Below are 15,413 nucleotides of genomic sequence, written 5' to 3' on the forward strand. Positions count from 1 at the left end.
AGAAATGAAGGTCAGTCAGTCAGCCGAAAAATTGGGAAAACTTTGAAAGTAAGGGCCATTTGACCATGAAGGAGAGTGATAGGGTGCTGCGCCAGATGACCTGGCCTCCACAGTCACCGGACCTGAACCCAATCGAGATGGTTTGGGGTGAGCTGGACCGCAGAGTGAAGGCAAAAGGGCCAACAAGTGCTAAGCATCTCTGGGAACTCCTTCAAGACTGTTGGAAGACCATTTCAGGGGACTACCTCTTGAAGCTCATCAAGAGAATGCCAAGAGTGTGCAAAGCAGTAATCAAAGCAAAAAGGTGGCTACTTTGAAGAACCTAGAATATGACATATTTTCAGTTGTTTCACACTTGTTTGTTATGTATATAATTCCACATGTGTTAATTCATAATTTTAATGCCTTCATAGTCATGAAAATAAAGAAAACTCTTTGAATGAGAAGGTGTGTCCAAACTTTTGGTCTGTACTGTAGATGCTGCATAAATATCTGAAATCTCTTCATTGTTGCCTGTAGTGAAAATGCAGTGGATTTTTGTTGAGAATTGTGGGCGAAAATCCGCAGCGTATTACAGTAGCGGTAAGATGAATGACATTTCAACGAGCGTCAGCCATATGCTGCAGAAGAATATCTGTGTATATATTGATGTGGTGTGGATGCTAAATTCAATTCTTAAATGTCAATTCTTTGTGCGAATATTCATTACGGACTTAACCTTCTGCAATGCATAGGGTGAAATGCATGGTAAGTCTGCTGGAAGTCACACGTCAAACACGCAGATTTAGCAGTGGATTTGGCCACAGAATTTGCAGCAACCTGTGCAAAGGATTTTTTAGTCCCCTGTGGACACAACCTAATGGCATCACCCACGTGTCTAGGTGGCCATAGGAGCAATGATCATTAAAGATATGATACTTATGTTTCTGGTGCTACAAGCAGCAATGGGTATGAACAATCTTTGTGATGGTGGCAATGATTATCCACATGGAAATATATTTGCATATATGACAAGTAAAAATAAAGTACCTGGATGCTGCTTCATAAGGATGAATAACCACTTCTTCTGCAAAAAGACAATTATACTTATTATAATATTGTTAAGACCATTCAGATCTATACACTGTGTAGAAATAAATAAATCCACATGCACTATTCCTAGTTTGATATTTTTGGGTTGGTGCCATATGTACCTTCAGGTCCGAGAACTTGCAGTTTCCCATTTTGAATGCTTACGGGTTGCTACAAGAAAGGACAAATATTAATTGTAAGCAAGACTATATAACATGATCTATCTATCTATCAACAGGAGCAGTATGGCAGCACAGCCCCTGCATGGTAGGTGGAGCCTTCTGCTTCCAGCTCCGCCCACTGTCAAAAACGGTTGATCAGTGGGACTGCTGGGTGTTACAGCCCCACCGATCTGATAATGATAACATTTCCTGAGGATAGCCAATCAATACCTAAAGATCCGGAAAACACCTTTAAGCAGGTGACCATGGTACTGCCGTGCAGGGGAAACAAGAATACCAATGTTGTTGCCCCTTCTGCCTCAAGATTGGTGGTGGTCCCAAATTGGTTGGACCCCAAGGATCATAAAGAGACAGCCTATCATAGAGACATGCCATCATTTTATAGGACTGGAATAACCCTTTTTATGGCTGTTTAAGCAAAAGTAGGCAAATAATAAAAAATGTTGACCTAAAAACAAAAAGGTATGAAAAGGTGCAGATTCATCTCAGACATAATGGACCATTTGTGTAGTACATATCTTTAAATAAATAACACAACCAATTGAAGTAGGTCAAACTACTGTTGGTACTATTGGGCTAAACCCTTTAAATCCAAGAAAATTCACAATAAATCGGTAGCTTAATTAAAACGTAACATTTAATAATGTCTACGAATAAAATAATGGGCCTAAACACATGTGTTTGGGCCCATTATTTTATTCGTAGACATTATTAAATGTTACGTTTTAATTAAGCTACCCATTTATTGTGAATTTTCTAGTACATATCTTTAACCCAACGTTTTGGGGTATTCTTGGTCACCCTGAAACGGATTGTCTCATCTTAGATATTGGTGGCATATCGCTAGGATATGCCACAAATGTCAGATAGGTGCGGGTTCCAGAGGAAGGACCAGCACCTATCTCCAGAAAGGGTCCCCAGAAGTGAAGGAGTCCCATAGAAATGAATGGAGAACGTGGCGACCACTCCATTCACCCCTATGGGACTGCGAGTCAGTGCCTGGGTATTTTCAGCAGTCCCATAGAAATGAATAAAGGGTGGCGTCGCATGCCCGGTCCCGTACTAGAGATAGGTGCGAGTCCGAGAGGTAGGACCCACACCTATCTGACATTCGTGGCATATCCTAGCAATAGGCCACCAATGTCTAAGATGAGACAACCCCCTTTAAAAAACATTATGAAGAAAACGCACCTTTGCTGCGATTTCTGAACCCTGAGAATTGAACACTCTGCAGAGAGAGGAAACAGATAAATCAATGCAACAAACCTGTGCAACAGAGATGAATAATCGTCTATACGGTTAAAAAAATAAATGCGAACATTTTGAAAGCTTTACATGTGATTTTAGGAGTCAGTAATGAAGTACTGCAGAATGATCAGTGTGAAGAGACTGGTGGGGTTTGACTTTTGGGCCCCCCCAAAAGAATACTGTTATAAGATTCCTGCCATTGTTATTTACGACTATGGGGGTCATTTATTATCCAGAAATACGAATATATTAGGCGTATTTCTGGCGCAGATTGAGGCGCAAAGGTTATTTGTGCCGGAGTCTGCGACTTCTTCCCCCTCAAACCAGGTCTAGAAAAAGTGGGTGTGGAGTGGGCGAGGAAGGGGCCAGGCCGGCGGGCCCTTCTCATTCATCATTTTCTACACCTGTTTTAGGCAGAGAAAATATAATATATAATAGTAGGATATAACACATGTGTGGAACCCTAACCAAAATCCCCAAATAAACAATGCCACACATTTCAAAGCACAAGGCAGATCTTTATTAATTGGTCCAAAAAGGACATACAGATGTAGTAGAGTTAACACACATGCTTTATGAGACGTGTTATCTAAACTAAATGCGTTAAGCAAACACCTTCAATTGGTTTTCAATGGCTTTTGTTTCAAGATAACACGATGAGTTAAAAGTTAAGAGTTTGTGTGTTAACCCTGCTACATCTGTACATGACACAAAATGTAATAAGATAACAAAAAGAAAATATCCATGCGAGAAGTGCTATGATGTAAAGAACCCCCCAGAGTAATGAGTCAGGTAAGTAAATGTAATGCTCCAATCTTAACAATGATTAAAAGGATGTAATAATGTGGGGGACACTAGGTGTTAGGCCTATACAAGGGATTACCTATAAGCCCCACAAAGAACTAAGGTGTAAAAAACACCATAAAGGATCGTCGCAATATGCAACCAATTACTGAGGCGGGATACACCTATGTAACCCCCTAAACAATTGCCTGTAGTCCATAGTGGAGGGAGGGGAAGTAAACCATAATGGGATGGGAATATAATTAATCTCAAGTTAGAACTATTACAAAACAAGTCCCACACTTCATAAAATCAAATCCCCAACCACCACTAAAGGACATGCACTAGTAGTACAGGAAAGGAGCGAACAATAAGAGGGCATAAGATACTGACCAAACGGGGAGGACTAAAGCCCGACGTACGTTTCACAGACGCGCTTCCTCTGTGTGAAATATTATCACTAGAAATGCAACTTGACCATTCTAGGGGCTGACGCTTACAATACTTACGGAGATACCGATATATTTGCTTTTTGATAACCATCATCTAAAATGGAGAACGTATAAGAAACAATAAATGTTAATGTGCTGCCCTGAAATATACTAAATATACAGTGTATTCCTCCTAGAAATGGAAAGCTATGGACAACAAGGACCATGAAAAACGATATTACTTAATGACTGCATTCCTCCAGGAACTTGAGGATATCGAGGAGATATCATTAGGATAGGCCATCAGTATTCGACCGGCGGGGTCCGAATCTCGGCATGCTGAACCGCTGTTTGAGGTTGTGCTGAAGCAAATGCAGCCTTGGCCTGTCTACTGGCATGCCATCTACTTGGTCACGGTGGCGTGGGGCACTGCAGCTTCGTCCTATTCTGCCATACCCTGCACTGTCACTACTACAAGTACAATGTGCTCATCGATGGACTGAAGAAGACAATTATGCATCACTTGTACCTTCACACACGTCGAGAGTCGGACCACCACCAATGTGATCTTGGTGACCTTCTCTAAAGATATGTCCACAAAATGGTGATCCCGCAAAACTCCGTTAAAGGGGGTGTCCAGGATCAAAATTATTTTAAAAACCTGTTAAATCACGATTTCTAGCTGTTTGGTCCCCCCAGATGTTTTTATGTATTTATACACTTCAGCATGGCTCCTACAGTCCCCCACTAATTGTTTACCTCTATGTTTATGTGTGCGGTAACTTCCTGCCGCACTGCCTTGTGGGTCCCAGCGCAGCGCAGCATCGCGTTGTCTCAAGCGTCTGTCTGCTCCTCCGTGCATCCGCCCCCCTAATTCATATGCCGCCTCCTGCCGCCCCATTTGCCTGCATTTTACACCGGAGGCGTTTACTATGCTAAGTAGCATAGTGCTCTGCCTCCTTCATTGCTAAGAATGCGCCCTGCCCGGTGACATCACCGGACCAGAGGGGCGTGGCTTAGCACGGTGTGTTGCCGCCTAGTTACCACCCCTCCATGCGCTCTGAATAATTACTGAGGCAGACGGTGACGTCACCGGGCTCCTTGAGAAGCGGAAGAAAAGGCTTCGCTCTGCAGAAAGGGACCCGGTACGTCACTGACTGTGAGAAAAACGGATCAGAAATGTCTAGTAAGGAAAGGACAGTCATGAATGTAATACCTAGGGGTCCATTGTACACATACACCAATGTCCCCAATCCCGGAAAACCCCTTTAATAAACCCTATTGAACAACTAAAATCTATTTCAGTTCTGAAACATGCAAAATATCTTAATCAGTGTTCAATGAGTTTTTATTAGTTTTATACCTAACAAAGTATAAAAAAATGGGCGTCTCAGGCCCTACTTACAATAAAGAACGCTGCAATGAAATCTGGTTATGGGGTTTTATTCAAGTATGCAAACAGGAAAAACGGTTCAAGGGGTCGTCCCATCTGGACAGTTATGGAATATCCACAAGATATGCAATAAATGTCCGTTAGGAGGAGGTCTCACCAATGTGACCCGCTTCTATCTCAAGACCTGCAATGAAAGGAGACGTGGCTGTGCGTGCATAGTTCTCTCCTTTCACTGTTATGGGCTTTCTGAAAATAGATGAGCGCGCTTACTCGGCTATTTTCGGAAGTCCTACAGCAGTGAATTGCCATCTCTATTCACTGCAGATTGCAACAAGGTTCCATTCTTGAGACAGGGACGTGTCCTTCACCTATTGGACATTTATGGTATATCCTGTGGGTATGACATCAATATTCAGAGGGCACAACCCAGGGGCGCAACTATCATAGCGGTAGACCATGTGACTGCTATGGGGCCCAGGGCAAGAGGGGGCCCAGTCATAGTTGGGATCATCTCCTCTTCTACTGGAGGTGGAAACTTGAAAACTTGGTCAGGACTCTACCCTCTAAAGCAGGGGTGCACAACGTTTCCTGGTTGGGGGCCACATTGCCAGACTAACCCAATGACGAGGGCCGAAATTAAAATTTAAAGGTGTATTAACAACTGAAATTTAGTACATATGGCATATTGAACACACATTATATACCATTAATGTCTAGTTTCACTTCCAGGACTCCAATCTAATGGGAGAAATACATAAAAAATACATGTGAGCAGCCACAAGACATAGACATACATGTCTGTTAACAGATGGTTGGGGGCCGCACAGAATGGTATCAAGGGCCGCATGTGGCCCCCGGGCCGCAGGTTGTGCACCCCTGCTCTAAAGGAACAACTTTTAGCAAATGAGGCAGTGGAAAAAATGTCCCAAGGATCATTGAAAGGGGTTTAGGCAGAAACCCTTCTGTCCTGTGTGGGGGGCCTGGTATGATCCTTGCTACGGGGCCCTTACTTCTCTATGTACGCCACTGGCACAACCCCTTTTAATTATGACAAAATAAAGTACATTTACACTAATGAGGACTGATAGTGTTCAAAGACAGAAGTAACCAGGCGTCCAGGCTACCGTGTGTGCCCCCTAAAGTGGATAATTGGAGCACGGTAGACTATAAAACTTTAACACCTTTTGTGTTAGGAGGGCCTCTAATGATCAGCTGATCACAGGCTTTCTCACTACCGTGGACCTGAATGATCAGGTTTTTTTACAGCACGATTGAGATTTCTTAAAATTTTATGCACTTTGCTGGTACTGTACAAAGCTGAGAATTCGCCACATGAAAATCTGCAACTGCAAATCCACAGTGGATCCACCATGGGTAAACCCATCCTTAAATGGTACTAAGCTTTCCAAAAATTGTTAATTGGTGGGAGTCGTAGTGCTGAGACCCCCAGCGATTGCTAGAACGAGGATAGCGCATATCACACTCTCCTTGCCGCTGGAGACAGGCCCATTAGGAGCAGCGAGTAGAGAGTGTCTGCTACGTGAGTGCTTCTCTTTCCTCGTTCCATTGATAGGGGAGGGTCTCAGCACTAAGAGCCCACCAATCAAAACCTTTGATATCTTGCTGTGACATATCAAATATTTATTGGAAGCTTAGGGAGTAGTGACCCTTTTTTGGTAAGGGAATTTTAAAAGTCATGTGGTATGATCCCTGGGAAGTTGGTTAAATATATATACAGCTAGTACATGCCATGGGAGTCCGATGAGTGTGACGGCTGCCAATCTGGAGAGCAAAACCCCTTTTGTTTATTCCTTGCAGATGTCTACCCACTGTCCATGGTACTCCACTGAATGTAGGCAGGGGAGAAGCCACATTGCTTCGGTAAGAATATGCCATCACTTGTGGGAAAACCCCTTTAAATTGAAGGTTACTTATGAGGAACTTGATATGGTCAGGTAATAATGCCATGATTTTTACCTTCTGGGCCAAGAACTTCTAGCTTTCCCACTGCCTGGAAAAGAAACCACAATGAGAAAGGAATGCAACCATTATTATACAGTAGTGTGCAAGGTCCTGAAATAGTCCTAATTAGTGTTCAGCGAAGCAGAATTCGGTCTGAAGTTTAGGAAAATTTCAATTTGCAACGGATCTGAATGTCCGTGCGGTTCGTGGTAAAGAATCAGTTTTTCCTAAAATGGCGGCTGCACGTGTTACCAAGTAAAAATAAGGATCTTGGGAACGCGAGATCACCCATAATGCATTGCAGCCATTCAATCCCTGTGATGTCACAGCCCTATAAAACCTTTATCCTGTGTGGTGTCCGCCATTGTCCTGTGAGCTGAGTATAGGGAGAGACGTGGCAAGCGCTCATGTGCTAGGGACAGTGTTGCTGAAAATGATTAATAGAAGAATATTGGAGAGGGAGACGAGACTGCAGGGAGACTTTTACTTATTCCTACTTCAGCCATAAACTAAGATATGTAATTCAATACTAATAAGATGGAAGCCTTTATTATTCCAGCACCACCGTGCCAAGCAATACCATCCAGTCTGCACCCCTTAGGGGGACCAGATCTTAGCGATGACTATCCTCATCTTTTGCTGGATTTACTTCTTCCAAATCATCCTTCAAAGTCTCCATGTCCTAGAAAAGTCAGCAGATGCAGAGAGGAGGAGCTGGATGTACCTGTTCATCGATATTAAATGATGTGGAAAAGGAGGAAAAGCAGATGGTAGAAGAAGGGCTCCCACCTGTAGGGCAGGAGAGCGCTGGGGTTGGAGAAGTGGGTATGCCCGAGCTGATTAATATTCTGTGTTTACTGTCAAATAACCTGCAGGAGATTGCAGACCAGAACAGCAATAATATGTATATTGTACCCCTACCTAACACCGTACCAGTGCGGTCTTCATTATTAAATGAAAGGCAGCTGCGGGTTTATTGGCCACATGGTTCTTCACTGTAGCATGGCCGCTCCATGTGGCCGTACCCTAAAGAAGAGTGGCCTGGTATAACTGATTTATAGCCATTTTTAATGAACTAATTAGTAATGAATCAAATTTCCTGGCGAACTTCAGCAAAGTTGTCGAATCAAATTTTTCTAAACTTCGCTTATCTCTAGGCCTAATAACCAAACATGATCCAACCGATTCCACCAAATTAATCATTGATGTCCTATTGGCGGTGAGAAGCACAGTCTGTACAAGTCCACTATAGTCCTACGCTAGCAGTCCTAATTATGCCAAGTCAACAGGCAGTGAAGACATTAACTCACATGCTACAATATGTAGTAAAGCCCATAGTGAGGTCCAAAGGAGATACTTGCTCCACTGTCTTGACCATGACTTTGTGCTGTGATGAAGCTGGTACCCCTGCCGGCAGAAACACAGCTGGGATGTGCTATCAGGGTTAGTGTAAGGGATCAATGAAGCAAAGGGTCACCACTGCAGGCAGGCAACATGTTATAGAGCAGGATGAGCTGAGCAGATTAATATATCGTTTTTTAGGAAAAGATTCAGTAAAACTTGTATATCATTCATTTAAATTCCTGCTCATTCTGGGCTTTGCAGTCCAGGAGGCGGTCCTATCAGTGATTGACAGCCTTCCCTCTATGACTGTGTATACACAGAGAGCTGTCAATCACTGATAGGACCGCCCCCTGGACTGCAAAGCCCAGAATGAGCAGGAATTTAAATGAATGATATACAAGTTTTACTGAATCTTTTCCTAAAAAACGATATATTAATCTGATCAGCTCCTCCTGCTCTATAACATAGTGCCTGCAGCTCAGACACCATGTTTTATGTGACGGTTTCCCTTTAAAGGGCCATAATTAGTTTATGTCCAGTGATCTTTGATAGCTGAGATCCTGGTTTTATCTGACAGAAGGGATCCTACACAGGGGACTCCCCCCCCCCCCCCTCTATCTGCTAAACCTTAAAGAGTGTATAAACAAAATGGTGGCCAGGGGCGGATTGGTCATAGACCTTACAGGGAAGTTTCCTGGTGGGCTGATGACCCACATCTCACCTCCTAAGCCCCATGCACCGTATCTTAGGCCTCTTGCACACGTTTATGTTCCGTATATGGAACCATTCATTTCAATGGATCCGCAAAAAAAATACGGAAGGTACTCTGTTTGACTTCCCTTTCCGTATTTCTGTTCCGTTCGAAGATAGAACATGTCCTATTATTGTCCGCATAACGGACAAGGATAGTACTGTTCTATCAGGAACCAGGTGTATCATTCGGCAAAAAACGGAATGCACACAGACGTCCTCCGTATTTTTTGCGGATCCATTTTTTACGAACAGCAAAATACTGAAAAAGCCATACGGTCGTGTGCAAGAGGCCTTTTCAAGAGACAACTGGAGAAGAGGGACAAAAAATGTCATCTATGGTCCCCCACAGCTTTTGGGGCAGTGTATTGTGCTGTCTGCGGTACATGGTTTTGCTGGGATGGTATATTGCGCTGTGTTATTGCTGACCCCGCTATTTTTGTTGGCCCCCTACAACATGGGGCCACTTTTAATTGTTTTTTCCAGGGCCATATTAAGTTCCCAGTCCGCCCCTGATGGTGGCACAGAGTCATCGCTAGGCTTTCCTTCACCTGGGGCAAAGATTTTATGGGCAAGCCCTCTATTTAAATACTGCGGCAAAGGCAGAGTGAGATCTTGGTGCCCTGCTTGGCACCCGGCAAAAGAAGGACATGCCCTACAAGCTACACCCTTGTTAAAAACCAGAAACATCACTCAATTGCTAAGTAGAGATGCTGAAGATGTTACTCTATCTAATAGGCCACACTTTATCTCCAGGGAGGAAACTTCTCACCTTGCACAGATTGACTTTGGGAGCTGCTCCACAGACTTCAGCTCTGAAAAATACACACCACAGTAATATCTGTTAGATTAATATCTGATATATATTTATTATTATCCCTGGCCAGTAAACACAGTTTCTTGGTTATTTCAGTTGTACTTTTGGGACCCTTTAAAGGGGTTGACTAAGTTAAACAAACACCCGGACGTTCCCTGTAAATGTGGTAACATAACAAAAGAACCAGTGCTCACCCCTTTTCTCCCTCTCTGATCATCCCCACCGCCATCATCTTCCTGGCTGCAGCGGTGATATTCTGTGCGGCCAATCACTTATAGGGGGCGCCATTACTGAGGCCATTGATTGGCTCCAGCTGTGACCTGAGCACATGAAATGTCACCGCTGCAGCCAGGAAAACAAACCGGGGCTCAATGCTGTGAGAAGTAGGGGAGAAAAGGAAAGGGGTGAGTATGGATTCTATTGTTTTTTACCTCATCTACAAGAGTTGACCAAGACAAGTTTTCATTTGGACAACATATTTAAAGTTGTTGTCTCATTTCAGTAAATAGCATTGATCATGTAGAGAAAGTTAATACAAGGCACTTACTAATGTATTGTGATTGTCCATATTGCCTCCTTTGCTGGCTGGATTCATTTTCCAACACATTATACGCTGCTCGTTTCCATGGTTACAGACCACCCTGCAATCCAGCAGTGGGGGCCGTGCTTGCAAACTATGGGAAAAAGCACCAGCCTGTGCGCACTCCAACGGTCCCAGCCACCAGAGAGGCCGGCACTTTTTCCTATAAGTGTGCGAGCACGACCACCGCTGCTGGATTACAGGACGTAACCCCTGGAAACGAGCTGTGCATAATGTGATGGGAAAATGAATCCAGCCAGCAAAGGAGGCAATATGGACAATCACAATACATTAGTAAGTGCCTGGTATTAACTTTCTCTACATGATAAATGCCACTTGCTGAAGTGAGACAAAGGCCTCATGCACACGACAGTATTTTTTCACGGTCCGCAAAACGGGGTTCCGTTGTTCTGTGATCCGTTTCAGTTTTTTTTCCGTGTGTCTTCCTTGATTTTTGGAGGATCACCAGACAAGAAAAGTGAAAACAAATTCTAAGTCAAGTTTGCCTTGAAAATGATAGGAAAAAAACAGACACGGATCACGGACACGGATGACAATCGTGTGTGCCTCTGTGTTTTTTCACGGACCCATTGACTTGAATGATGTCCGTGAAAAAAATAGGACAGGTCCTATTTTTTTGACGGACTGGAAACACGGATCACGGACGTGGATGACAAACGGTGCATTTTCTGAGTTTTCCACGGACCCATTGAAAGTCAATGGGTCCGCAGAAAATCACGGAAAACGGAACAAACGGACACGGAACCCAACAACGGTCGTGTGCATGAGGACAAATAGTGTTGAATGAACTTGTGTTTTCAAGTTTGGCGTGCAAGGTTTGGGTTATCTAAAAATTCCGTTATGGTCCGTGGTAGCGGAATCCATAACGGAATTCTTAGATAGCCCGATCATTGCACGCCAAACTTGAAAACACAAATGCCTAGAGACAACCCCTTTAACCACCATATTCAAGACCATTAAATAACTGAGTAATTATTAGCATTATTTTTATCCACGATGATTTACAACTTCACTGGATGAGGAGAAACTGGGTCATGTGACCGCTATCAGCGTCAGCAGATCCGTGAATATACAGGCAAGGATGTAAATGATAGAACTGCTTTTTTGAATGTTTATTAAAAAATAAAAAGTAACTCCCAGAAAAATAAAATTAAATTCCCCAAAAGTAGGAAATACTCACAAGGCTTCGTGCACACGACCTTATATTTGGTCCGCATCTGATCCACGTTTTTTGCAGGTTGGCCGCGGACCCATTCATTTTTACTGGGTTCGCAAAAGATGTGGACAGCACACCGTGTTCCATCCATATTCGTACGTCTGTTCCATGGCCCCGCAAAGCAAATACAACATGTCCTATTTCCGTCCGTTTTGTGGACAAGAATAGACGTACGGAAGGGATTATGTGGGATGCACGCGGCCGGTATCTGTATTTTGCGGACTGCAAAACGAATATGGTGCTAAATTTTCCCCCAGTTTACATAGCAAAGGTCCTTACACATATAGTTCCTTGAAAAAGTATTCATACCCTTGAACTATTCCACATTTTTTACGTTACACCCACAAACATAAATATATTTTATTGGGATTTTATGTGATGGACCAACACAAAGCAGCAGGTGTGTGTGAAGTGAAAAGGAAATGATACATGGTTTTCAAATTTTTTAATAAATAAAAATCTGGAAAGTGTGGTGTGCATTTGTATATATCAAGGGGAGAAAACCAGAACTGGATCGCACATCCACACTGCTATGCTTTGATCTAATTAAACTCGCTTCTCAGCGCCATATTGAAGTGTACAGCCCCCCATACTGCATGCTGCACCAGATGCATTGGTGTACGTTTTGAACACAACTCACCACGCCAAGGTCGCCTCTTTGAGTGGGACCTACTCTGACAAAAAGGCGCAGCGCACTGCGGTGACAGAGCGGCACTGCCCTAGTAGGCGGCGGGACCCAGGAGTCAAACAGCCTTTTGATCAAGGTGTGCAGCATGCAGTATGGGGGGCTGTACACTTCAATATGGCGCTGAGAAGCGAGTTTAATTAGATCAAAGCATAGCATTGTGGATGTGCGATCCAGTTCTGGTTTTCTCCCCCTGATAATTGTGGTGTGCATTTGTATTCAGCCCCCTGTACTCTTATACCCCTAAATAAAATCAAGTGTGACCAAAACTGCCTTCAGAGGTCACCTAATTAGTAAATAACGTCCACTTGTGTGTAATATATTCTCAGTATATCTACAGCGATTCTGTGAAAGCCTCAGAGGTTTCTTAGGGCATTCAGTTTATAACAGAATTCCAGGACGGAATGCAAAACGGAAGCCTTTGGCCCCTTGCAGACGAGCGTTCCTCCTGCAGCGAGTCCGCAACGCAGCACCCCGTCTGACCTCCCAGCAATGACGGGATTCACATAGCATTATATTATTAGGCCTCTTTCACATGGACGTCATGTTTTTGGCCCGGATAAGATGCGGGTGCGTTGCGGGAAAATGCGTGATTTTTCCGCGCAAGTGCAGAACATTGGTACCCAAACCTGGACTTCTTCACAGAATTTCGGGTTTGGGTTAGGTGTTGTGTAGATTTTATTATTTTCCCTTATAACATGGTTATAAGGGAGAATAATAGCATTCCTAATACAGAGGGGTTAAAAAAAAAAAAAATAAATAACTTAACTCACCTTAATCCACTTGATCGCGCAGCCCGGCATCTCTTCTGTCTTCTTCTTTAAGGAATAGGACCTTTGATGACGTCACTGCGCTCATCACATGGTCCATCACATGATCCATCACCATGGTGGTGGATCATGTGACGGACCATGTGATGAGCGTAGTGACGTCACCACAGGTCATTTTCCTGTGCACAGCAAAGATGAAGACAGAAGAGAAGCCGGGCTGCGCGAACAAGTGGATTAAGGTGAGTTAAATTCTTATTATTTTTTTTTAACCGCTCCAGCCCTATTGTACTATGCATTCTGTATTCAGAATGCTAATATTTTCCCTTATAACCATGTTATAGGGTAAAATAATAAAGATCGGGTCCCCATTCCAATCGTCTCCTAGCAACCGTGCGTGAAAATCGCACCGCATCCGCACTTGCTTGCGGATGCTTGCGATTTTCACGCAGCCCCATTCGCTTCTATGGGGCCTGCGTTGCGTGGAAAGTGCACAAAGAGGAGCATGCTGCAATTTTCACGCAACGCACAAGTGATGCATGAAAATCACCGCTCATGTGCACAGCCCCATAGAAATGAATGGGTCTGGATTTAGTGCGGGTGCAATGCGCTCACCTCACGCATTGCACCCGCGCGGAAATCTCACCCGTGTAAAAGGGGCCTTAGAGTTCTGGAATGCAGTGGATAACACTGACAGCATTATCCCAGTGTTATCCAATACATTCCAGAACTGTAAGGGTTACATAGCATCATAAATCAATATAATGGCATGTGACCCCCGGCAGAGCTGGGAGATCAGGCCGGGTGCTGCGTTGCGGACTCGCTGCGGGAGGAACGCTCGTCTGCAAGGGGCCTTTAAGAGGCATTCTGTTTTGATCCGTCATAATAGAAGTCTATGGGCAGCATAACGGATCCGTCTGGTTTCCATTATGCAGGACGGAAAACAAAGTCCTGTTGACAGGACATTTCACATGGAGTATTTTCAGCGTATCAGAATCTGCAGGACACTTCTTTTTTCCCCACGGTGAGGTTTTTAAAAACACAAGCGTAAAAAAAAAGCACCATGTAATTTAACATGTGGATTAACCATTGAAATCCACGGGGAAATTCTCCATGTGGACCTAGCATTGAAGGACCATTAGTGCTATCAGCACCTCATTTCAGACTGCACATGGCAACACGCAGGAACCCGCTGATCATGTTTTCTGCTCACAATAGTGTAAAATAAATCAGTAAAATGCTAAATAAAAAAAATGCATAAGAAGCGAAAAAATAAATAAAAGTAAAATAAGTAAAATATGACAACACTGTACCCGAAAAAATACAATGGCACGTTTCTACGAGCCTATACGCAACCGTACTTCGCATCCGATGTTACATAAACGCAATTTACACGGGCGTTAAATGCTCCGGCATTAATAAATTTAATAAATGCTGAATTTAGGTTACTCCAAAATCACATAACTTACTAAAGGGGTGTGAAATATTAAAGATGAGTGCTTTACCATTATGAAGCAGAGGATGCATTAGAGGAGGTTGTGGTATAGATGGTGGGGTCAGTATGTCACATCCTCCATCATTCTGATCAGAGTATTACAGAAGGTACATGGGAAAGCCATGCACCAGGTAATGTCATGTGATGACAAGCTGCTCCTGTTCCTAAGGAGAAGCGGGGAGGAGGCCATTACCTGCTCATTCTTCGGTTTCAGAGATAAGGTAAATGGATGCGGGCGCCGTCAGGATTTCCGGGCCGTGGACACAGAACCCTCATGAGACACCTGGGGAAGTCGGGCTGCAGAACCACTCAGGAGCCCATACACTTTAGGCATAACAAGTCAGGCTGGGGAACGTTGCCTTGGTAACGGACGCACAGAGTGTTACAGAGAAATCCTCTCGATCAGAAACAGAGAAGAGAGAAAAGAGTTCCGCGATCAAAGGCTCTCTAGCGCCACCTTTTGGTGAGCGTTCCTGCAGTACTCATCACTGCTGAACTATTCTCAGCAAAAAAAAAAGATTTTTCTTTACCATTTTTAACCTTTTCGTGAGCTGGCTGGTTTACAATACTAGAGACAAAACAAACAAGCCTCACCCAGTATTATATAAGGGCATGTATGCACACACTATATAACCTATAAATATGTTCCCCAAACAGGAACAAGAAAA

At 43.6% G+C, this 15,413-nt stretch overlaps 1 protein-coding gene across 1 annotated transcript in view; it reads right to left on the bottom strand.

Annotated features, from left to right (window-relative positions):
* Positions 1 to 15,037, bottom strand: part of ERICH2 (glutamate rich 2) — a 30,216-nt gene extending 15,179 nt beyond the window's left edge. The window contains exons 1-7 of the mRNA XM_040440580.1: positions 14,939 to 15,037; positions 9,937 to 9,979; positions 7,086 to 7,119; positions 3,794 to 3,830; positions 2,445 to 2,481; positions 1,194 to 1,242; positions 1,030 to 1,066 (exon numbers count right to left, since the gene is read on the bottom strand). Of these exons, the coding sequence (XP_040296514.1) occupies positions 1,030 to 1,066; positions 1,194 to 1,242; positions 2,445 to 2,481; positions 3,794 to 3,830; positions 7,086 to 7,119; positions 9,937 to 9,979; positions 14,939 to 14,946 (245 nt within the window). The 5' untranslated portion in view covers positions 14,947 to 15,037. The remainder of the gene's footprint in view (positions 1 to 1,029; positions 1,067 to 1,193; positions 1,243 to 2,444; positions 2,482 to 3,793; positions 3,831 to 7,085; positions 7,120 to 9,936; positions 9,980 to 14,938) is intronic.
* Positions 15,038 to 15,413: the final 376 nt, after the last annotated feature.

Source organism: Bufo bufo, chromosome 7 (genome assembly GCF_905171765.1).
Source record: "Bufo bufo chromosome 7, aBufBuf1.1, whole genome shotgun sequence".
In the NCBI taxonomy this organism is placed as follows: domain Eukaryota; kingdom Metazoa; phylum Chordata; class Amphibia; order Anura; family Bufonidae; genus Bufo; species Bufo bufo.